At 39.3% G+C, this 26,103-nt stretch overlaps 1 protein-coding gene across 1 annotated transcript in view; it reads left to right on the top strand.

Annotated features, from left to right (window-relative positions):
- The window catches only part of POU6F2 (POU class 6 homeobox 2), a 318,855-nt gene that overhangs the window by 211,760 nt on the left and 80,992 nt on the right, over positions 1 to 26,103 (top strand). The window contains exon 5 of the mRNA XM_054814683.1: positions 9,095 to 9,429. Within this exon, the coding sequence (XP_054670658.1) occupies positions 9,095 to 9,429 (335 nt within the window). The remainder of the gene's footprint in view (positions 1 to 9,094; positions 9,430 to 26,103) is intronic.

Genomic DNA, 26,103 nt, shown 5'->3' with positions numbered 1-26,103 from the left:
CCTGGTTCTCATACTTGCTGTTGTAGTCTTACTGATTGTAAAGGAAAGGACTGGGCTGGGCTACATTTTTTCCCTTTCTCCTTACAGCGTACACATTGCTGTTTTCTGAGTCATTCCATGGCCTGTTCTCAATGCTGTTCAGCTAATTTCTCTGGCTGGAATTTGCATGCTCAGAACAGAATTTGCAGCTGCTTGAATTTTGGAGTTCTTAATAGAAAACAGAGTTGTCTTGGGTCTATCAGCTTTCAGAATAGACCGGAAGTGGAAAATGGTAGAAACATGGATATGATGAGAGTCTGAGAGATGAAAGCAACCAGTTATACCACATCACCTGGTGGGCACGGTACCCTCTGCTACTTCCCTTGGTTGAGGCTGGGGAAAGGTGACATTGTCATTCTCAGGACACTTCCATAAGCTCAGCATCAAGGCCAACCTTTTAAACCACAAACACTTTGATCCACTATTCAATTGTATTGTTTAAAAAAACCCAAACACACACATGCACAAAAACCTGAATACATTTCACTTACGGTAACTTCACTTTTAGTTAAGGAAACATGACTCACTTCAAAGACTCTTTGAAGAGACTTCTAATAATTCCTGATCTTCAAAGAACCGTTGCTGAAGCTATACCTGGATAAATATTTCTTTGTTGGAAGAACCATTTGTCATAAACAATTACAGAAGACACCACTGCAGATCTGTTATCTGAAAGAATGCAAAATCGCCCTTTGAAGCCACCAGGCAGTTCAACCAGTTTCTATTGGCTAGACTTTGCCCCAAAACCTCACACAGCCACCTTGCAGCAGAAATGGCAGGCCAGCTGGTGGACTGGGGACCCGTGGCTCTCTGAACTGCAGGACAGGATTCTGCGTGTCCTCTTCCAAAGCTCCCTGGGCCGTATGTTGTTGCACTGCTTTTTCTACAAGCACTGCTACTTAGAGGTACGTCAAACACATAGTCTGCATAAGTGCCATACAAATTATGGTTCCCATCAATATTAGAGCATTTGAAAGAGACGAGGGGAAAAAATACGCAGCAATTCCTGTTATTTAAGGTTGTATGTGCAGAGAGTGCCCAGCCTTTGTCTGATGTCCATTATGAATCATGGTCATTGTTCTCTGAGTCAGCAGACTGTTGTTTCAAACTTAATTTCTTTGTGTCATTCATCTGTTCCCTGTCACATCCCTTCGGCTGTGAAATCTTGTATTAGGCTCTTTTGTCCTTTAGATGATCATTTTTTCTCTGTCAATTAATTTCTCTCAAAGGAGTCCTGCAGATTTTTTCCCAAGAAATAGGAAGTTATCTTAAATTCTTGTCCATAGGAACATTCTTATGCGCTCAATATGGTTTGGAAATCCAATCTGTAGGAATACCATGCCACTCAATTTGATTTTCCATTCCAACACTATTCTGTTCATAGACAATCTGGGACCAGTCATGGTCTCTGTAACTAGGAGAGTCCTTTTTTCATCAGCCCCATCCCCCACCCCCCCATAAAAAAAAAACCCAACCAAAAAAACCAAAAACCCAGGCTGGTAAATTTAGTTTACCAGATCTAGGTATCACTTGCTTAACACCTAGCCTTTGGCATTCAAGCAATTACATTGCCCTCAGACTATGTTATGGTGGTTTTTTAATTGCCTGTCTTTGCATGAGAGTCCCAAGACGACTCCCTGATTGATCCCCTGTGTCTTGATGATACCCTGATTCCAGTTAATGTTTCAGCCATCTGTACAATATGAGGCCTAAGGTCCCATTTGAGCTGAAGAAGCAAATAGCTTATTAAAGTCTAATTTCTCCAGCTTGTTCTTGCCTTTGGGCATTTTAAATAGGTTAATGCAATTTTTACAATACACTCAGGGAACTTTACTCACAGACCGTTGTCATAAACTAGAGGAAAATAGCCCCTAGATTATCTCAAAATGGGAAGTATTCCACATATACTCGCCCTGATACTTAGTCAAGCTCTCTACCTAGAACAACAACTTTTTCTTTTTTTTTTTCTTAAGATTTTAGGGGATTATTTTAAGGTTTGGTAAGGAAAAAAAATGTCAGATTTATTTAATGCAGTGGATCATTTTTCAGGGAAGTTCCAATATTCATCAAAATGTGGAGACACCACAGGCACCATATAAATTATGATGGTTTTCTTCTTAATACTTCCTTTTTATTGCCTATATTCTCTAAAGTGAATTTAGTGCTCATGAAAGATGCTGGATATGACAACAGTAGAAAGTGAAGCCCGCTGTTTATCTGCAGAATTGGTACAGAGGAGAACTGGCAGTGCAAGTTTCTCCCCATAACCCCGTCTACGTTCTGCAGCTGTGACCTTGAGGGATCACCTTTAGGAAGGAGAAGATGACTTGGTCTCCATACTCTTTCTATCCTTGGCCTATATGCTGAAAGTGCAAATAAAGATGTCAATTGATGCAATCCAAGGCTATAGTCTTTATGATCTTCCTAATAGGTATTGGGAGACCATCAATTTATTACCTTTACTGTGTGGCAGACTGCTTCCAGTGCAAGCTCTCTGTGGGTATCTGTGTGTGAATACATCTCCTATACATCTAATACATCTTCTATAAGGTAGAAAACACTCAAAAGCACCATTAAAGTGCAATGACTTTTGTTCCCTGTATTGACCTAGACTGGATTTGAACCAGTGATTTAGAAATAATATGCTCTGTATCCCATTACTAATCTCTTCAGCCACAAGTCCAAACCTTCCTTTTTTTTTTTTTCTCCCCCCACAAAGAGGATGCTAACACTTTTAAAACAACTCACATTTTGCTCTTAGAAAGAAAATTCAAGCGTATGCAAAAACACATTGGGTATTTGGCTAACCTACCCCTCATTACCCAGGAGGGAGAGAGTGTAAACACAGGATTGCATTAGACTGTTCAGCGTGTGCATTCAATCTTCAGAAATCTGTTTCAAAGAAAAGAAAGGCATATACCTCATTAGAAGAGAAACAACAGGGTGGAAAAAAAAACAGGCCATGTCAGTTCAAACGCGAGCCCAGATGCTTAAGTTAGTTACACTTTTCAGTTTAAGGCAATGCAAATCCATTCTCCATTACTGGGGAAGTGGAAAAAGGCATTAGGCCCTAGAAATGGCAAGAGCCAAGTTCTGTGCTCAGTCAAATAGGAAAAGGTTTAATGTATGATTTTCTCCTTTTTAGTCCATTGTACATTGTATCAAGGCACCGAACATCTATGCAATTATGTAAATAGGAGGATAGAGGATAGAGTAGCACAGTAGTTTGTAGGCTAAAATTGTTTCTTATTCCTTCCACTCCTTCTTCCTCTTTACACAGAAACAAACACACAGAAAACATTAATAAAATAAATCAGACATTATGTGAAGCTTATCCACAAGAGCAGATTCTAGATACAAATTGAATCCCTGAGCATTAATTTGATCTTCTGCCAAGCACTGTAGAGAGGTCTTAAGAATCTGAGTTTATATTGCGAATGAGATGTGAAAAAAGAGTTATAATCTGTACGTTGTTTTCATTCTGTAAACATTTGCGAGCTTACATATGTTCCTTGCTTTTTGGAGAAATGTGATTAAACTTCAAATACATATTTTTATTTAAAATATAACCAGACCCATTCTCATACTTATGCAATAATATATTAGTCAGTGGCAGCAGGCAGTTGATGCTACTTTCAATGAATACAACCAGGTTTGGGATTTGAAGACAGAGCCTTTTCAGTTTTCCTACTAAGAAAATGATTCACTCATTCTCCCTGCATGGATCAGACTGCTCCTTTCAGCACGGTTGCATCAGAGCGGAATTTTTCCCATTGCACCACTCTACTTGACAGAGAGGCATTTTAGTTTTATTTCAGTTTCCTGTGTAGGCAACTGGCAGAGGAACAGAAGACACAATGAAAACATGAAAAGACAACATTTTATGTAAATATTGTAAATGCATAGCAGCATTTTGTGCCAAAGAAAGTCAAGGAGTGCATTCCTTAGATCATAACTTTCTCTAAGTCCTTAAAGTAGTCTGAGGTCTGTGACAAGTACAGAAGTAGGTGACCTGGGAGATCACAAAGTTTGCTTTCACTGCCTCTTGACCATCCATTTGCACCACTTAACTCTGTATATCTTATTCTAATGTAAATGGTTTGATACTGTGGCTAAGCATTATCTGCTTAAAGTAGGATCGTGAAACATGAGGCGATCCCTTGGGAAGTCTGCCATGGCACTGCAGAAACCAAGAAATTATAGTTAAAGCTCAAGTTTGAAACTCCCTCATGTCATTGTTTCGTTGTAGGTATAAGTTCTTACCAGCTTCTTGGATACTTGGTATATATTCAACATTGCTTTTTGTTGAGGAAAGTTGAAATGTCACAGAGTTTGTGGGTTTTCATCGCAGTTTTTCATAGCTTGCATGCATTTTTAGTTATCTCCCTTTTAAAGTAATGTGCTTTATGTTGTCTTTTTTAACCACAGAAAGAATTTTTTTGCAATTTTTTGCAAGCTTTTTTAATTGTTGAATGCAATTCTGAAAGAAAGTAGGCACTTCTCACTTAAATATGACAAAGTTTTACCCAGCTGTTAGCCAGTAAGCCATAAAAAGATTCCTGTGAAGTAGGCAGTGCATGTTATCTTTTATACATGCAGACATAGCATTGTTGTACCACCTGAAATTCCATCAGGCTCCAAGCTCTGCAGAAAGTGACAAATGCTAGACAGGTATACGATTTATAATGGATGAGGTATGCAAGCAAGCTCTGGGAGTTGGATTGGATTTGATTACAAACAATAATATGACACAACCCCTGCTGTGGATAGTACACACATTGTGAGAGGCAGTGCAATCAGGCAGCATGAACACTGGACTGCAGGCATGATCTGGAGCCCTAAATCCACCTTTGAGTTCACCTACTGTGTGGCTCTGGGAAAGCCTTGTCTGATCTAACAGTCCTTCTTCCAATTCCCTGTTTGTTTAGCTTCAGCATGTTAAAACAATCATACCTCACTAAGTCACTTCAATGCAATTTATAGCTCAGTATGATAGCAGGCTTTGGAGGGGCTTTTTAAAGGAAGTATGTGAAAAGAGGAGAAGTTATTTGGATAATTTTGTGCAGTTGCTGGCAATGAACTTGGAAACTTTTCCATGAAGTAACTTTTCCCCATCAACAAAATTTTTCCTCGGGGACAACCTTTCACCCTAGCAAGATTAAGTGCGCTTCCAGTACAAAAGTGAATGGTAGAGATACTGATATTCCTGCATTGGCCCCAACATTCAAGTACTGAGCAGTACCGAATGCAAAACTTTCCCATTCCCAGATGGGGAATGAAAAAAATCTCCATATCAAGCCATCATCTGAGAGTACTGGGAATGCCCACAGAATTTACAAACTTCATGTGTTCCAAGTCAACTTCAGATGCTCTTCATTCGTCAGACAAGTCAGGTTGCCTGAGTGATTGCACCTGCTCACATTGGCAGTGCACAGAAGTGTGTTGGTGATGGCCATTCGACATTGGTTACGTGAGCAGCTCAGTAGGACCTGAACCTGAAAAATTTTAGGTTAAAAAAAGAAAGCTCTTGAGGCCTTTTCCCCCCACCTTTTTCTTCCCTCCAGATTCTGTCCATTGGTTTATGTATTGGTAGAAGAAAGAATGTGCAAATCAAAATGTCCATTAAACAGAGTATTGGTCTTGTGGAGAATAGAAGTTTAATGAAGATTTAATTTTTAATAATTTAATTCAACAGCTGATCAAAGGCATGACTCGTTAATGAAACTGAGGCCTACACCATTAGGATAACTGTTCTGGCAAGTAAATCCCAACACGTGCAACAATATAATCTTTCTTTCTTAAGCAGATTCATACATTTAGTAAAACTACATTTCAGTAACTGGAATTTTGTCCAATGGTAAACAAACAGATCAATACTCTTTCTGTATATCTGTATGTGTGCTTTAGGTTCTGTCACTCTGCAGGGCTTTTTATACCACTGATTGGCAACATTTCAATGAAGGCATCCTGAAAGAAAATCGAATGCTCTGTGGTGAACACTAATACTAATAATTATTAAATATTAGTCTTCTGTTTGCTTTGAGCTACATGCAAACACACAAAATAATAAAATTTTTGCAAGGTAATGTAACCACCTCTTCATTTGTTTTAGTTTGTCAAGAAACTTAATTTTTATTTTTAACTTTCTTTACTATTCTCCTCATGTCTTGTATATTACTATTTTAAGAAGTCCAGAGAGTGATGCTTTTATCTTCAGTGTTATATCAACAGATATTTTTTGCATACCATAAGTTCAGTCAGTGATCATTGACAAAAATTAGCGCTGACCTGTTTTTGCACTTTTATGTTAGCAGAATTGCAGTGATCCCTCCATTCTATGTTACTTCATGTTATCTCAGATTGATAGTTCCAGCATTCTTGTAATTATTGGCCATATTTCTCAACTTGTAACTGAAAGGCGTATCTCAAAGAGCCAAACACGATTTGTGCTTCAAAAATGTTTCAGTAGATGGCTTCCCTTCCACCCTGAATGCTTTTGCCTGTCCCCTATTACATGACCCTGTGCCCTACATACAAGGTATGCCATTCTGACAAATCCATTCTTCCAAGCCATGGCCTTTAAGAGAGCCCTGGGGGAGCAAAAGGGTTTGGGGACCACTGCAGTACAAAAACGCTCCACTTTATCTAGTTTGCTATAGAGAAAGTTTTGTCTTGTCCTGTTCATTTGTGCACATAGGATATAAAATGACCTCTTCATTCCTCTCTGTGAGCTGTGTAGAGTACAAGTTATGCTTCTGTGGGGCGTCATAGAATCATAGAATGGTTAGGGTTGGAAGGGACCTCAAAGATCATCTAGTTCCAACCCCCCTGCCATGGGCAGGGACACCCTCCACTAGACCACATTGCCCAAAGCCTCATCCAACCTGGCCTTGAACACTTCCAGGGATGGGGCACCCACAACCTCTCTGGGCAACCTGTTCCAGTGCCTCACCACCCTCACAGTAAAGAATTTCTTTCTAACATCTAATCTAAATCTACCCTCCTTCAGTGTCATTGCATTCATTTCTATATCGAAGTCTTGGTTCTGGTTATCAATGGTTTGTCCAGACTGCTAAGCTATCACAGGTGAGGAAATGGCCTGCACGAGATAAAGAGCTGATCTAGATTAGTTTTTTCCTCATGGGAATGAGAAGGGTCTTTCCACCTCTGTGTACATACCTACAGACAGAATTGCTGAATAGTATTTCATGCTATGGTTAATATTTGTCTATGCAGTTCCTTTCTTGTATATATGCCTTCTCCATTTTTTGTTCTTATATGCCTTAGATTATATGTCCACTTACTGCCCTCTTGGTTTTGGGGCATTTATGTACAAGTTCTGATCATGGAATTGATGGGAGTGTACCCTTACTTCTCCAGGCTGATATCTTGTGCATGAGATACCATGCATGTTTTTAATCTGATAATCACTCTGGTTTATGTTGAAACACAAAACTTCCATCAGCAACTTTCCTGATGGAAATATATTGGTGTTACCAGTCCTCCTTCTCTCCATTATTCAGTTTCTTTGTTGAAGTCACGTACACATGACCGTAATTCTTGCAAAGGCATATTTGTAGTTTGATTACCGCCTCTGGTGAAAGAAAATTTAGAGCAGCTATGAGTATAGGAATGGATGACCAACAGCTGTTCCTACCAAGCCTTTTACTTTTCATTCATACAGCCTTTTCTGGCTTACCCATTCTGCCTCATCCTTCTCCGTTTTCTTTTCTTTTTTTCTTTTCCTTATTACAGTACATGGCTCATTGATTTCATAAGACGTACCAAGACCTGAGGTTCATCCCCAGGGCAGAGACATCTGGAAAGCTGAAATAGGGATGTCGGCATGAAAAGAAAGTGGAGATGACTTGGCTTTATCTGCCAATCCGCAAATAACTTGGTGAACAGAGTTTCTGGCCATGAAATCTGAATGCCATTTTAGAAATAACAAATTTGATTCATTCCCAGTTTACTTTGGCTTCTGCTGATGGAAATTAGAATACAGAGTGGTGTTGGCAAAGCAGTACACAAGAGTGCAAAATACTGCGATGACCTTGTAAGCTGTTCCTCTTGGGATCTTACAGCCATATAATGCAACCCCTAAGATGTTGATTAAAGTGGGTAAGGCTGGAGACCCAGGTGACTTAGAGCATAACCCCAGAAAGCATCAGGCTCCTGTGATGTTCTGGCTGCTGCTTAAAGCTGTTCTTCCTTAGTGACATCCCTGTGGCTCACTTCTTGCCTTCCTGAATTTAATGAATGCCTTAGTCAATTTGAAAGTGTCTCTGGGAGATAAAGTTTACTCCTCTGTGCAGCGGGTTGATAGGAGCACCAGTTGCCAAGACTCACATTTGGAGCACATGCTAGCAAAACACAACAGACCTTTACTACCAGGAGTAAGTGAGCAGTGCAATTTCACAGAATACCTAACCTATTTCACAAGGGGAATTTTATAGCTTTTAGATGTGAATTGTAAGGAGCAGTTCTAATTTCAGAGACAAACAGATTTTATTGGGTATTTTTGCTACCTATGCATTGAACAAGAAATTTCACAGCTGAATGTTTTATTTCCTGACCCCTGCTGTATAGAGACATGACAAAGCTCTTTCCAGAGCATCCTTTATTTTACAGCTATGGTTTTCTCCTCCTTTATATAACAGCACCAGTTCATGTTATGCGTTCTTGCTATGCCATGTACAGTGGTATCCTGTTCACCTCTTCTCTAGGCAGGCAAAATTCTGGTAAGCTTGTCTGAGCAAAGACTGCTGGTCAGCTCTGATGCCCGTCCTGTGGGCAGAGCTGTAGCCCTTCCAAAGGTTTGCTTTCATTGCCTCCAGTGAAGTCCGACTCTTAACCACAGAACTGCACTGGCAGAACCACAGGCTGTTATTGATGGGAACGTGTTTCCTGCCGCAACCTGAAGTTTGAGGCCAGCTAACCTCAGTGGGCAATGTGCCCCACAATGTAACAGAACCAGAATTTAATCCAGAATATCTTTAACACAGTAGGTATTACTGAAACGTGCATAACTCCCTTCCCTCTCTTCAATTAACAGCTACCTCATCCCTGAACTCCCAGCTTCAACAGCTTCAGCATCTTCAGCAGCTCCAGCATCAACAGCAGCAGCAGCAGCAGCAGCAAGGTCAGCAGCAGCAGCAGCAGCAGCAAAGCCAGCAGCAGCAAGGCCAGCAAGCACAGACTCCACAGCCACCCCAGCAGACCCAGCAGCCACAGCCACAGCCATCAGCAGCACCGCAGCAGAACCAAACACAGTCTCAGAGCCAGAGCCAACCACCTCCGGCCCCACAGTCCTCGAGCTCCCCTCAGAAACCCAGCCAGTCACCAGGGCATGGCCTTCCATCTCCTCTTACTTCACCAAATCCGTTGCAGGTAGGATGCTACATAGAAATCTCTAATGGTCTAATAACAGAAAGTGCATACTCTCCCACTGCAAGGGGAAATCAAGTTAAGGTTACACCTTCTAACCATACAGGCTGAGAAATTCCACCTTGTATTAATTTATTAATCCTCACAGACATGTAGCTTAGAAAAGTTACAAGGCCTGATAAGCCAGAAAAGCATAACTAATGATGGTCCTAGTCCTTTCTGAAGAGTAAACATCTTCTGTTCTTAAAGTCCATATTGTAAAACCCATAGAATACCTAATTTTTTCTATGGATTTAGCACGTGACCTTCGCAAATCGCTTTGTGTCCAGCAGTCACCCTTCATGGTAACTTATGAGGACAGCAAAGTTAGCTGTTCATTAGCAGATGATCCTGAGTGTCCCTAAAGGAAAGAGTTTCTGCTGGTGTATGTGTGCAAGGGATGGATGGGCTGTCCTTCCTCTTGAAATCACAGTCCTAATGTTTATCCTGCTAAGAATCAAATACTTCTGTTAAGAGTCTCAGTATAGACTCCAAAGCTAAGAATGCCAGTTAATGCCTTTCCTAGATGCTCATTCAAATTACACGGATGTTTTTTAATAGACCAACAGCTATGGCACCCACACTGATCAGCTGGGCTCTGCCCGTCTTGGAATTCCCAGGCAAAAACAGGAGAGCTCTGATCCAGTGTTCCTAATTTCTTATGCCCGGGTGTTCTCACATGTGTCATGCTATATTGGTGTCCTGCAAGAACAGCTTTGTTACCCACAAGTAGGATTCTGAATAAACGTCAGGGTAGCCTGTGAAGTGAGCAGAGTCTCTTTCACTGGGCAGTGGAACAGCACATAGAAACCAGCAAAGTCTCTATTCACTTTATTCTCTAAATTTTGAGACCCCTCTTTAAAGGTTTTATCCACACTGATGGATTCGGCTCCATTTCCTGCAGAATTAAACTGCATTAGCTTAATAATTAAAAAATCCTTTTTCATACAATTAAGGGAATTGGTTTACAAGAAGCTGTGTTTACCATGTGGGCAGTTAAACCTGCATTAATCTGAGCTTCAAGGAAATTGCAACAAATCTGATTTTTTAATGGTTTACATAATAGACTTAAAAGTCCACAAGAGATGTGTCCTTGCTTCCTGAGCTTTTTCTTGTAGTAGAGCATAATGTTTCTAGAGCTTCTTCTGTGTATTGTCTTAAGGGCTACTTAGGCACCACTTAATGCCCAGTCTATCATGCGACTGAGTGCTTTGGGACTCCTTAGTATGCAGATTATTGACATACAGAGACAGGAATATTTCCAGAGGAGCTTCTGTTACGTTTTATTGTCTTGGTGCAGCTGTAATGTATGCACACTAACTGTATACACTGTATGTTGCTAAAACTGCCTGCTAGATATTTTGCTTCAAAAGGTATTCAGTTTTCCAAACAAAGCAAATGCACACATAAATTAGAATTGGGGTAGGGAGGAAGTGGGATTATCTCAGTGAACATACCTCAAGAGGGTTATATTAATACTGAATCTGAAGTCTTAGCTCTAATATAGCCTCTGGTCCCAGTCTGAATCTCAACTGAATCTGAGTTCTTCCAGTTTTGCCTGTCAAGCAGACTACTGTTAGCTCTCCAGGGTTACATCTCACTTGCAGAAGTACAATAAAAGTAAGTAAAACAAATAATTCCTTGCATGTGAGAGGCCTATGTCAGTGTTTACATGGAGATACCTTGGCACATTGTTCTCTTTAGCATGCGTATCCTCACAACTACCCTTCTGAGAGCAGTCTGGACGTGGCAGACTCAACAGAAGTGGAAGGAGGGAACCGGGTACTCTGAGGCGGTTTTAGTTCAGATGCTATCCCTTAAGCCTTTGAGGAACTGGGATTAGAGTTAATGAAAGACACCAGCGTGAGATGTCTGGTATTCCCCCTGGGCTGAGCTAAGGCAGTACCGCTAAGCCAGCTGCATGACTGGGACACTTTCAGAACGGTCAAGGAATTAGAAGTCATTAGCTGTCAGCTCTGGCTCAGCATTAAAGAGTTACTAATAAATTGGGGGATAAGTATTTTTAATGTTCTTTCCGCTCTGATCCTTGCCATTTAAATAGCATGAAAAACCAAAGTTTGTTCACAGACACAAATACGCTGTGTGCTGACGTCCAGAAGAGAAGCCAGAATTCAGCATGGTACTTCAGGCCTCACCTTAGCAGTGTGTGTAGGGCCATTAGTTCCGCCTTCTAGCCATTTCTACAGCAAGCATAATACTTCTCAAGCTTCCCTAAGAAATACTTAAGAACAACTTGAAAAATGCTCTATCATAATGCTGAGAATGGTGAGACTCTTTAATATGCAAACAAGTGACACTCAGAAATATTTCCAGAGGAACTGCTGTTGCACTTCATATATAGTTGAAGGATGTGTTTAGGTACTTTTCTAAAGCAGAGCAGTGGTAAGAACTCGTCCATGAAATTTGTCTTTCGTTCTAAATCCTGCAGAGAAAAACTGTTTTACCCCTGTACATCCAGCTTGAGGACTGGATCTGAAATTGTTTTCTTTTGCACAAACATAAAAAAAAGAGGGAGCACAAATTTGGCAGCAGCTCATATATCCAGTTCATAATAGCTGCTTAGAATGTGGGTTTTTTAAATGTCTAATACTTTAACTTAAAAATCGACCTAGAACAAAATTCAGAGATACTATGGCCTCTAAGGTAATGTTCTTTATGAACTGGAATGAAATGGGTTTTGTTTGAAGAATATTAAGGGAATAAAGATCAACTAAGTTAAAGTTTGACAGCTTAAATTTCATTTCTGAATTCTTGATTTTTTCATGTGGGCTTTATCCTCTTACATTATTCAGGATCTGTCTGAAAGATATTAGTTTAGAACAATGCAACCTCAAAAAATTGTCATGGAAAGTCAGTAATTCAGGAGGATGATTGTGTTTGTTTCAAAAAACTCTGAAGGATAACAGCAATTACATCTCAAAATGTACAGATGCTGTCATGTCCTTCAGAAGGCAAATTAAATGAAAGTGACTTGCTTAGGTATACCTGGGTGAGGTACTTTTGCTAGCTGATCAGAAATTAATAATACTGGAGCAGCGTATACTAGCTAAAAGTCTCAGAATGGTTCTTGTCAGATTGTTCTGTAATATTCTGCTCTAATTTTATCACTATTCTTTAGTCAGTTCGGTGGGCTGGGTTGTAGTTAGAAAGCTATCATTTTTAGGAAGTCTTTTAATGATTGTGTAGAAAGATGAAAAACCTCACTTTGGGTTCCGGGGCCTGGATTGTGTGCTGACATTAGTGATGATGTTCCAGGTTTATACTGGTAAAAGCAAAACTCTGCAGAAACAGGATCATCACTGGTTTGCAAAAGATAACAAACCAGAGGAGAATTTTCCAAAGCAGAGCTGTATTTCAGGAGGTGGTGGGTCAGGTAGATGACAGAAGACTTTCATCCCTTCATTTTAAAATGGTGAAATTCCTCATGTAGACAATCATAGTCTGATTTTTACTTTCATTGTGTCAATTGGTTGAGACAAAAGATTTCAGAGGTGAAAGACAACCTAGCTCATGTTGTAAACTGGGGACTTCTCAAAATTCAAAACCTTTACTTCTGGGAAAATACACTTCTCCAAATATGCTTCTCCTGTGAATGTTTAATGTTATTACATGGCAAACTATACGCGTTCTTGAATGGTCAGAATGTTGCAACTTCAAAGCATAGTTAGCACCTCTTACAGAGTTTCCATTCAATTAAATTTCGGGAGCCATAAGATCTTGATTATATGCTGTATAAAATCAGATGAGCCAAGTACTAAGTAGCCAATTACTCTGCTTGACTACCAGAATAAGGCTCTTTGTATCAGCAACATATATGTAACTGGCTCCAAATGGGGGTTAGCTTCTGGTGCTGTCACTCACTGTACGTTTTAGCGATATGGATAAGATGAACAGCCACAGCCAGATCTACAAAGGGAGAGCTGCACTATAGGAATAGAAGAATTCCCAATGATTTCTACTGCTGTTTGTGTGTGAATAGGAACAGACAAACAGGAAATCCCCCAGGGATTGCCCCACTATAAAATTATTCTGACCGTTTTCAGAATTCTTTCCTAAAGCACCTTTTTGTCATAGAAGCCTACCTACAAGAACTGAAGCTGATGGAAGATGATGAGTGAGAAAAAAATAATAATAAAAAGAGGGAAGAAGGGAAGTGAGGAGATGGCAACAGCAGAAAAATCTTCCAAGTAATAGCAAACTCTAGCATAGCAAAACCAGAACCTCCTTCAGATTAAATTTTCATACTAATCTTAAATAATGTATTTGGAACCTCAACACTTTTTATAACAAAGGAGAAAAGAAAAGCAGAAAGGCTGAAACACTCAGCTGTAAATGAGGGAGAATGTGTACAGATGCCTGAGGCTCCAACAGTCACAAAAACAAAACTGCCCCTTTTCCCCCCAACCTCATTGCCTGGTTAGCTGCTCATTAAGGAAAAATCTACTTTAATGAAATCTCAATGTTTACTGACACTTTGATTAATTTACATATATTTATGATACAGAAGAAACAACCAAGTCTGGTGGTTTGAGGAAGGCAGCTGGGATAAGTTTTACAAGGACTATAGTCATGGGCTGTCTTTGTGTCTGTGTTCAAATCCACGACTTGCTGTATTTTTCTCATGCTTATTGAATCCCAAGATGAAGAGAACTTGATCAAGATTATGACACCAGTAATCCCACTGAGGGTTTCTTTTTGGTTTTGGGGTTTGTTTGGTTGATTGGTTGGTTTTTGCTAAAATTATCTAGCCTTCTTCCTGCATATGATACAGTGCAGTGTATGACTGTCTGAATCTGTTTCCAAGTTACTTGGTAATCAGTTTGACAAATATTTTATAAATGGTGAGCAAATGCTGTGCTTTGAATCCATTTTCCAAAATTTCCTAATTTTTGGTATCAATAGGGAATGAGGTATGTGCACATCGCAAGGCAACAGGTGATATAGACACATACAGTGGACATTTATTCAGGAAGGTTCATGCCCATCACCTGCTTGGAGCGAGCCTGTTGAAGTGCTGATCTTAGGTGGATTTCCAGGAGGTACTGGCAAGACCTAGGTCTCAGCTCTAAACTAATAGAATGGAAACTCCCCTGCAGTCAGCTAAATTGAGTTAAGCTTGGTGAACTGTTGAGAATATTTTGCATATTTCATCCCCTGCTCATTTCAAACAGGTCTAGAAAGATTTAAACATCTTGTTCTACTGACAGGTTTGGATTTCTGAGTATTCTTACAGTATTTTAATGATTTTTGTGGATTGATAAAAGTAATTTCTTAAGTGGAAGAGGCAAGTACTTGTGTAAAAATTTCCATTAGCTAGAAAGTCATGATCATACTGGTGTACTACACACACAAGCATGCTTATTACCCATTGCAAACACTGTTGTGATTCAGGTCCCCTCCTTTAGTTTTTATGCTTTTCCTTTTGGTACTGCAGTAGTTCTGTGAACCACACAGACAGTATGTTCACAAACTTGAACCTCGCTTGAGAAATTGTTGGCTTTGCTTTTCAGTGCATCCAGGGCCTCCTTTCTTCTTCTCCTCTTCTCACCTCTTTTGGGCACTTCCATGATCCTTCTGATCCCTTCTGGGTCTGGCACCGGTTCGGCCACTCCAATATGGGAACATGGCAGTTTGTCCTAGCTGGACACTTGGGTGTCTCTGCGCCGTGCTGTACCATGCTCCCTGGCCCCCGTGCACAGTGCAGAGATCTGCAAGCTGGTTTCCTGGCTCAGCTAGCTCGTTTGAAGGCTGCTACTCTTCGTGTCTATCTGGAGGTGCATGGGCATCATTTCCACAGAAAGGCTAGTTTCATTTACATATGAGACTGCATCCACCCACAGGACTGAGTAGGGTTTCAGATCTTCTCCTCAGCTGTCTTCCTTCTCCCAGAAGCTCACTGGGTTTTTTTGGGTCTTTGAGGCATTGGGTCTTCACACTGTAAAGCTGTTGAATACTGCATTTAAACAGAGCAAAGAGATGTTTAAGGGTTCTCAAAGAGACTTTATAAGCAAGTCTCTTCATTCCCTGAGGAAACCTTCTCTCAGTTGGAGCACCGGCTGCCTGGTCCATCCAAATATACTCTGCAGGTGTTGCTATTTTCAGAAGCAGAAGGAGTACTGGTGTCTGACTCACATTTAAAGCAAAGGAAATTAATCTTCGAGCAAAACAACTGGCATTATTAGCACCCAAGGGGCAGAAGCTGAGGCTAATATAGGAAACCATTTGCTAGAGAATTCTCTGAAGGAGAGGAAAGTGGAGCTGTTTGCCCACCAAGCTCTGGCTTCTTAAATGGGAGCTTTTAATAAACTCCCTAAAGCAACTGAAGTATTTAATAAATGGGGAAATAAATAAATAATATCCTCCCCGGACAAATTTGGGAAAGGATCCATATCCCGTAAGATCTTCTATTTCCAAAGCCTCTCTAGGCAGACACAAGGACCCGTGGGGATCTCAGGGACAGAGAAAATTGACACAGCCCCTCAGATACTCCTAAATCCAGTGGATCTGTTTTGCTAGCATTCATTTATCTTAATTTCTCTTTTCACTCATATTTCCAAAAATTCTCAGGGAAGTAGAGAATATCCCAAAGTATTAATTTATTTTCCCCTGTTTCTCATACCCCTCACCTCTTTAATAGAGAGGGGAAAAAAAAAAAGAAAAAAATTGCAAGTCATCACAGGTTTCTAGTTCTGCGAGAAAAAAAATTCTTCTACTTGGAAGCAAGTGGACCAAGTGAACACAGAGAACCTTGTGGGCTTGTTGAATGTGATTGAGGAGCAATATTCTGGAAGTGGTATAGCCCTGATGTTATATCATTCAAGGCTCCTTGTACAAATAAGCACCTAAAAGAGGTTGCTCAGCTTCTGGTACTGCCTTTAAAAAAAAAAAAAAAAGCCACTCCAGACTGTGTTTTAAAGTTTAAAATTAAGCCTTTTTCAGCAGTATTGCTGAGATCTCTCAGAGTGTCCACTTGTGGATTCTGTTGGTGGTTTTAGCAGATGCAGTTTAGGGCAGGTGTTTAAAAAAAAATACTAATACTTTCTCTTTTTTATTGCTAGCCAGAATGTTTTGAGAGAGTGACTAAGCACAGGCCTGGAGATTATGAAATTTGCTTAAGTGTTAATGGGTTGATTGCTGAGTTACAGCCTGCCGTCTGTACTGGAAATTGATTGACTGGTGCTGCAGGTCTTCACACTTGACGCTCGGATTTGACTCGAAAATTCTGCCAAGTCTTTTACTCTGAAATTTATCTTAATTAGATCTGAAAGACCTGCCACAGCAGAATAGTCACACCGATTAAAATGAAAAACAGGAGAAATTACTGATCAAATTAATCATAATGTCGGGTTACAGCTGTAGGTCTGATGTAATTTGCCACTCCAGTGAGTTACATCGGCCCAGGCAGAGGAAAGAGAGCTGGTTTTACGCTGATCCGTAACACCAGGCAGCTTCGGGCAGCCCATCAGGACATTTATTCCATTCATTCTCTTGGCTTATTCTGACCTTAGTGCTGCAACTAGAAACAAATTAGGCAAAAGAAAAAAATATCCTTTTATCCAAGGGGTCGCACTGGAAACGTGAGCTTTCCAAATCCTTCTTGTTTCATTTTTCCCCTTTCTCTACCAACCTTCTGCTCTTGTTTGAAGTAACCAACAATTAATTATGTGGAAATTGGAAAATTAAAAGGTCAGAGGTTACCACCTCAGGCACAATGTGTATTTCTAAGAGCTCCTAGTGGGTTAGGGTATGAGGAAATTACGATTATTTAAGCAAATGGGTATATAGCAGCACATGAGATGAGAAGGCATGCCCTAGTAGGTAGGAAATCAACAGTCAGATATGATATCTTATAGATGTGATGATCCTAAAATTTATTTTTAAAATTGTGTGCTTCTAATATACTACATTCTACTATAAACTTTTTTTTTTAAATAAAAGGTACAAATCACCGGTTGAATCTACGTTAGACATAGATAGGTTTGGGGTCTTAAGGGGCCCCACCATAATGTTTTCACCTGGAAGAGAAGTCTTCTGCAACTTTTGTAGTATTTGTTCCACCAGCAAGGTTTGAAAGATTTTTAGGACAACCTGCCTTGTAGTACCACTGCATTTTTTGCTGCTGATCCAGGACAAAGTCAAGAAATGAAGATACTTGCCACCAGCTGAGAAAGGAAATGAAGTAAAGGAAAGTGAGCAAGAAACTAGATGAGCACTGTCAGTCTCAGAAATTGTCTTACCTTTGGAATACACCCAGTTTTTTATTTTGATACTGTAGTAGCTTTAAACTGATCAGAAATTTTCTGAGTGATTTTTCTTTTCCAACAATCATATAATTCCACAAAGTTGGTTTCTCCCCTGCCCAAAATTTCATTTTAATTTTCTATTTTAGGCCTGAGAAGTGGAAAGAACTGAGGATAGCTTTTGTTTAAAATCAGCTTGAGTTGTATATAAACAATTTATTATATTGAATTGCCAAAAAAACCCCAGTGATTTAACGAAAGAAATTGAAAACATTTTAATTCATGGCGATGATTTGAAATCTGCTGAAATAAATACTTCCTCATTTTCAAATCTAAGTTTTGTTTGATGCAACATTTCAGTATTCCATATTTATCTGCATTTGTGTCAGAAATTATGACTTAAATTGGGAGAATTTCCTGCACAACAGGAATTTGACTTATTTCTGATAGAATAGACATGATCAGATAATATCCTGTGAGGATTCCACGTGGAGAACCAAGCTAGGTTATGTTTGTGAAAGAGATTGGAAGGCAAAGCTGAGTCTCCAGAAGAGAAAAACTGATGTATGAAAATAGCACATCATATATTGCTAGGATTATCTTTTTACTAAAGGAATGATGATGGTGCATTTTGGTTCTTAAAGGAACTAAGACTCTTTAAAGCAGCAATCACTGCTGCAATATCTTTGTATACCTGTTAAGAAATACTTGCATGCTTCTAAAAAGCATCAGGGAAGCAGTCAGACCTGGGAGGATCCTAGACACATAGCAAAAGTACAGATGCTATAAAGAAAAGTCTAAAATATGAGCCCAGTCACAGTATAGAGCAATAGTCTGTAGTAGTGATGGCCAATAAATTGCTATCAGATGATTATGAATGAATGTGATAACAAGTGATATAAACATTAGTTGCTAATGCTCTTAGGATTTTGACCATAGTAACCTTACAATCCTATTTACAACCTGCTGGACAGCCAAACCCAGCTGGAGTGCTGTCTCTTCTTGCTCTACTCCCATTTTAGGCGGTGCTAACCCACTGGTGGCTTCAGCTGGATCAGGACCAGAGGTGGTAGAGGGCTGACGTTCACTCGACCTTTCCCCAGGGCGTGGGGCACACCTCGCAGAGTGCCAAGCAGAGCTGCCAGTGTGGGTGCTCCATGGGCTTACGGGGCAGGGGGCAGATGATGAGGACTAGAGCTGTACTGGGATCAAGGTCCAGGATTCATCTGAGGGTGCAGCTTCCATCAGTGTAACATTCCTCAGGGACAGGGCCTGATTTTAGAGAGGAAAAGGAAAATGCTGAGAGGAGGAGAAGACGGGAGAAAAACAATGTCTTTGTTATTCACAATGCCTTTATTCCTACTGACCTTTTCCACTGGGAGAGACACACAAAAAACCATAAGGATTGGCATTGTGAAAGGCTGAAATTGTATCACTGATCACCACTCTGGAATAAGATGCTGGTGCATTTACATCCTACCTCTGTCTGCAACTTTTCACTTTATAATGAGACCTAACACTATCCTAGGGAAGTTGGCAGGAGGTTTCTCATAGCTCTCAAATGAGACAGGAGAAAGCTCAATATGCCATTAGGAAGGTTTCCCCCTCTTCTCCCTCCCCAACTTTATAGAATTACAGCTTCCTATTTTTTTTAACTGCCTTCTGACTATGAAACATGTTCTCCATGCAATCAGAATGTGTCTGACAGAATTTTCAGTTCATGTAAAACAAATACAAAAATAAACAAAACTTGAGAAAACCAAGCCATTCTAAAAATCCTTGATGTTTTCCCCATAGACATTCAAAGAGTATGTCTAGGGGGAAATCACTGGTACTTCAAATGTACAAGCAGGTATAGAGATAACGTATGTCAGTCCTGTAGACCCAAACTTGGCAGTCCATGCTCTCGTGAGTGAAAACTGCAGGGAAAGGAGGGGAGGGAGTTCTTTTACCGCCACATACAATCTGCATATTTAGCTCTAATCTCATTATCAAGTTATGCCTTTGCTTACTGAATTCACTTTTGAAAATTAATTTGCATCAGGAAGCAAAGTGCTCTACTAAATGGGTTGTTGGAGTCAGGAGCACCAGACTGCAGTCCCAGCTCTGTCACTGCCTGGCATGTCACTTCGCCTTTCTGTTCTTTTGTTGATTCTCCCACCGTTGTTTGATCTCTTTAGACTTTAAACTTTCACAGTTTTTTGTTACAATGCAATGAGGCCTTGATCTTGCATTGGGCTTCTAGGTACTGCTGTAACATTAATACTACGAAGGCAAGGAATATTCAAAAAAGGAATCGCATAGCTCCAGTCACTCGCTTGCTGAATTCAGTGTAGTATTGCTGTTGACTTCAGAGGACATAGAATTGGTATCCATTTTGTTTTCAAGTATATTGAATATTTTGAAGTTTCTGTCAGCTGCTCAGTGTGCTGTCAAATGCACTAATGAAAGGTTTTCCTAAAGTTAATTTTCCTATTCGTAATACAATAACCAAATTTGCTTTAACACTTGAAAAAATCCATCCATACTAAAGAGAATCAGTTGCTTAATCCTAAAATTAAAGGTTATTGCATGCAAGAGAAAATAATTACATGCTCAAAGTATGGAAAAAAGAAAACTTTTTTAATATGTAGGTATTTGTATAATTAAAGACTAATCAAGCATGAAGGCTGCTGACTAAACCAGAAAATGAGATTGTTGGCAAGCAATATTGTAATGTAAATGCCATTTTTGTTTAAGTACTAAAGAGCTGGAGGAATGATATCCTGAACAGATTAAAAGCAAACAGCATTGATAATAAATATTTATCAGATTTCAAATGCAACACACAGAGATTTTTATATTTTACATGCAAAATATATTGGCATTGAAATATTCAGTCACTTTTCAAAGGTTTGTTCATATCTTCACTTTAATATGTTGAAAAGCAAGCACTCACTAGTACGAGAAACAGCTTTAGAACTCAGTCTTAACCTGTAGCAATGTCAGTAATCTGTAGGCAACTGAAAACAGCTGAGACTTGCTAACGTACTTAACTACAAATGTATAAGATCAACTGCTGGGACTGAAGAGTCAGAATTAATGGTTTTCATGTGTGTTTTCTTTTTCTTTTTCCCAAAATGTTCACATTAATTTTTCAAAAAGAGAGGGAAACTTCTCAAACTTAAATCCGTGCCATGAAACAAATGCGTAGTAAAGTATTTATGGAGAGTTTATGTATATATGGAAATTATCCCAGTGTAACCACCATTTGTTTGTAAAGGACTGAGTTAGTTAAAGGTTTGTATCTTCTTGGGGCAGTACTTTTCAATTTATGCAGAAGTGTTGTGCTGGTTAAGTAGGCTCATCATATACTTTTGTGTTATGTTATTGTAGCCTAAACCTTGTTCAGAAGTGGATATGAAGATATTTGGCTACATCAGGATTTGAGGAGAATGAGGAAATGCTAGAAATGAAGTACCAAATGCGCTCCCATTCCCATCCATTTTCTTTCCATTACACTGTTCCCAGAGTTGCCACTACTCAGCATGCTCAGGTCCAGCAGAAACCATCTCTTAATCAAGCCTGGTCATGCAATAGTTGAAGTTAATTTAAAACGTCCTTTGACATCTGTGAAAAAAAGGCTTAAACCCAGTGGTTATGATAGTAAGGCAATGAAGACCTTTGCTTTAGTATGTGCACTGTGGGCCATTGCATCCTTTGTGTTGATGTGTACCTCCTGTTGTTTCCTCATACATTTACTTTTCAGAATAATTTTCATCTCACTTGATTATGACTGAGAGATACAATAGCATGTCACTGACAGAGTTATCGGGGGAAAGTGACAATAGGGATTTTTGAATGTAAGGCTGCCTACAGCATTATCAAATTTTTCCTAGCCTAGTGTAATTATATTCTGTTAGCCTTTGGACAAAGGGAGTGTAGACAAGTTTAAATTAAATAATACTGTGCAAAAGTCTAATGCTAGTCTCTTGAATAAGCATTGATCTAATTTTCAGAAGGGTTGAGTCACTCCCATTGATGTGAACTGTAGAAATTATTACTTAGCCCTCAAAGGAGTGAAAATAGGGATTTCAACCCCTGGATTTCTTAGAAAAATCTTGCTTGTGTCTATAGGTTATATCACAGGAAACTGACAATTTACATATGCCAAAATTCAGACCAAGCCAGCCAGGTTCATAAAATATCCTGTGTTTATCCAAGTTACAAAGCTCTTTAAATGTGTAACTTCACAGATAGGCATATTGATATATCATCATCAAGAAACTTTATAATAAGTACTTTATAAGTCCTCTAAGCAATTAATGTTTATACTAGTCTAATGATACTAAGGATTGCATTGGTAAAAACAAACTAAAGAAAATAGTAGGAAAAGTACAAAGCCTTGTGTGTAGACCGTCAGTCAGTGGTCCAGCAAGAAACAAACCAGAAGAGGCAGTAAAGCACATTTAGATCAAAGCTGAGCAACTGATGGTCTGTGAGCCAGGTCTGACCCATAGGAAGTTTCCATCAGACCATAGTGAGCAAATAAAAGAAAAATAAAAGGCTTTTGAAGGCAACTGCACATGTGCTCTTCCCTGGGATGTGCTGTTGCTTGAGTCCAGAGAGCAGCCCAATTATCTGAGGGAGGTGGGCAGGTGATAAGTCTGCCTTCTGATATTTGTTTGTTCGTTTGTTTTTCACTTATACCTGAGTGAAGTATAATAATAAGTTTTAGGTTGCCTGTTAGCAAAACACCCTCATTCTTTTCTTTTACAGAGATCGCTATGCCTCCCAAAGATTACTGATCCTGTCAAGCAGGTGATAATTCCTGGTTTTGTTTTCTAACTGTAGTGTGTATAAAGTGTAAGTTACAAGAAGGGTTTACCTATTATTCCTAGAAGGGAGATTACCACAGTTTACTGAGGAAAACATGGTAACATGTAAATTATTTAAAGGCTGAAACAGACACTTTCACAAGTCATTAAACTACCCTATGTCTTGGAACACAAAGCAGACATCCCTGGGATATTTATCTGAGGGGTCTGCAGGTCAAAAGGGGAATGGAGTCAGCAGAAAAAGAAGCAGTCACATACAGAAAGAGCAATTATTCACAAAATAAAAATGAGGATAGCGGTTAGAAGTGTCAGCATATACATCTGAGATGCCTTTGGTAGGGCCATTACTTATGAAAAAAGTCATTACTGCCATTTTGCACTAGATACCGTCTGCCTATTTCATGGTAACTATGGCTTGCATAGCGTTCATTTATATGGAAAACCTATAAAGAAACCTCAAACCACCTAGGGGAATGTAGAAATGTCTCCCACCTCTTTGGCTTTATACTCTTTGACAAGCATCAACCTAAACAGAACCTTAAAATGCTCAGCACTTGTATACATCATCTCCATTTACCTTCGTGAATCAATAAGGACATGCAAGCCTCATCTTCAGTGTGTGGTTTTGAGAGTCTTAATCTGATTCTCTAGGTTAACAATATCTATTACTTCAAATCATAAAATCACAGTCCTGGTTATAGACTTGCTTGGAAGTCTGATGGCTAGCCAGATGCTGCTCTATTTTCCAGGACTGTCCAAAAAAAGTTGCTTTATTTTCAGATATTGAAGTTTGCAAAATTTTTTCAGAACATGCAGTATTTGGGTTTGTAATTTCTTCACAGGAGAAAGTTTTACTACTAGGAACAGGCAAAAATCAGACCTAAGGATATTCCATGATCTCAACAAATATTTACTCCAAACCAGAAGAAGAAAACAGAAGAAATAGGGTAGCTGACAAAATTTCACATGGATGAAATGAAATGTGAAGTCTGATTTCACCCCTTTTACTTTACCATGTGCACATGCACCCCTATACCATTTGAGAAGTTGGATTCAAAAGGAAGAGTCCAAAACGGGAATTCCAGTACTACCAAAACACTTTCTTTGGGAGCTTGTGGAGGGAGAGACTTCTTAAACACAATAAAAATGCCCACCACTTTTCAAAAAGTTTCAATTCTAATGGAAATAATAAGAATGCAATAATTTTTTTTGTCAAATTTTTTAAACCCTATTTGCAAAAAAATAATCCTTATCCTTAAAATTACCGTGGACTTCAGAAATACTGCCTGGTGCTTAGAAAAGCAGAATCTGACATTTTTCCAGTAAACTGGAAAGCTGCACACTGTTGAATGTAACCTTCACATTAGGGTGCTGTTTTTAAATTTCCCATGGCATGATTCAGTACATCAAGACAACAGGAGTAATGGTCTGAGGGGGAAACTCCTCACAAAGCAGAAAGAAGAGATCAGTACACTTCCCAATTCTGACATCTGACAGACCAGTGTTTGTCCTATGAAATAAAATCAGCCATGCCAGTGAAATGGTCCAGTGCTGAGCAAAGGAGCGTTACCTCAAGAACTGAGGTTTGTAATCATCAGGGCAATAACCACCCTAATTTTCCTACAATTTTTTCCTTTGGAAAAGCCTAGCAACAGCTGGACAACTCAAGACTTCTTTTACATTAGTTTTTGTTGAAAACTATATAGTCATTGAAAAGCAAGTCTATTCATGGCATCTGTTGAAATCATCTCATGAAACAGTATCTTAGCCTCAGGTTCAAGCCTTTCACTGCACCTGATTCAGATGTGAGGCTTCAACCCGGGTGTCCACATGCTGGGGAGTGCCCTGATTTGGCAGAATAGTGAATGCTTGAGGGCTTTTGCTTTTCCATCTTGGAATATAAATAGTTGACTGTTCATCAGGCCAGAAAGATAACTTATCCTCCTACTTGTCCCAAAGCACATGGTAACTTTTACAAAGGAAACAATTCTAAATAACAGCAGAGAAGGTCACGAGCCTGTAACTTACAATGTGTAAGTATGTATGTCTTTTCTGTTTGAGAATTGTTGTCTGGAAATTTTAATGAACAGTTCCTATAAGTGCTAGACAAGCCCACAAGGAGCTCTGTAAGTATTCCAGATGTAAGCTAAGACTAGTTTGGCTTTGTTCTGTCTGGGGAGAAGACGGGCTGAACGTATAGGCTACATGATACTCGGTCAGATGTTTGGATGGGCGAGCTGCCACTTTGGCATAGCACGGGCACTGCTTTTCCTGGGAGGGCTGGCTGGTGTTTGGATTGCATCTGGCTGATTTTCATTTTGCAATCATGCAAAATGAAAGGATGCTTCCTAAGCTACTTTAAGGGGGAAATTTTTAAAAGATGATTGATATGGAAAGATGAGTATAAGATAAGTAGGGCCCATATGTATGATGAAGGTTGATCAGATTTTTTTAAAAATAATTGGTATCTTCCGAGGATAAAGAATAATCTTTAATGTAGGTGTTAAGTGACTTCTTGTCACTCAACACTCATTTTAATATAAAGAAATGTTGAAATGCTTCTAGAAAGTACAGTTAAAATTAATCCCTAAATATCTAAATGCTAGCTCCAATTGGATTGAGACTTTATGAGCAAAATTTGACTTTTAATGATATTAAGTCAATACAGACTTTAAAAAAAGATGAATTACAGGTTCTGAAAATAAAGTTTTAGCCGTAGTGCTTTGATAAAGATCTGTGACCCCTGGCCCTTTAAATATTGAACTTAGACTGTAAAAATATCACTTCTTATTGATCACATGGTTATTAAAGTCAGTCAAATGCTCAATTTATATGTCAAACACTTGTAATATTTCCTGTAAATATTAGAACAAAAGAAGAGGGTGATAATATCATTGTGTTCAGTTGCATTAGATTTATTCAACTTTTCATCACTGAGAAACAATAAAAGTGTCACTAAGAAATGTATTAAATATGCCGAGCATTTATCAAGCCTAAATTAATTTATAGCTGCATCATGTATGTGGTGTATGTGGTCATTAGTTCATGTATATGAAGGCAGGAACATACCCATCCATGTAACTGAGTGTGATAGGATATAGATACCATGTGTTCTCGTTCTCTACCTTCAGTACACCTTCTCACTCCCAGTCACGCACTTGCAACCCTGGAAAGGTATGGCTTATTTGTTGAATCTCAAGGAGAATGAGGAAACTTAATAAGTCAACAGATATTAATTAAATGTTAAAGGCAGGTTTTAAAGTACCTTCAATATATATTGCTCCTAATGACATTCAAGTGCGCTTACAAGGGAGGTCAGGGGGGAGATCTTTAGATCCCCCAGGCTCCCCCAAGATGCCTTTCCATAACCAAATGCTTTCATATGAGTAATCGAAAGAAACCTTTAGTCAACCACTGGGGAGTCTTTACAGCCTGGCTTCGATTGGAGTCTGAGTGCAGGCCTGTGAGCAGGAGGTGTTTGTAAGCATTTCTAATGGCATTTTGATGTACATGTACAAAATTGATGTCGGAAGGATCATTGTAAAGTCCCAAACAGTGGA

Source organism: Grus americana, chromosome 2 (assembly GCF_028858705.1).
Source record: "Grus americana isolate bGruAme1 chromosome 2, bGruAme1.mat, whole genome shotgun sequence".
NCBI classification, from domain to species: domain Eukaryota; kingdom Metazoa; phylum Chordata; class Aves; order Gruiformes; family Gruidae; genus Grus; species Grus americana.
The sequence above is the reverse complement of the archived record's forward strand: the minus strand, read 5'-3'. Positions and strand labels throughout refer to the sequence as shown.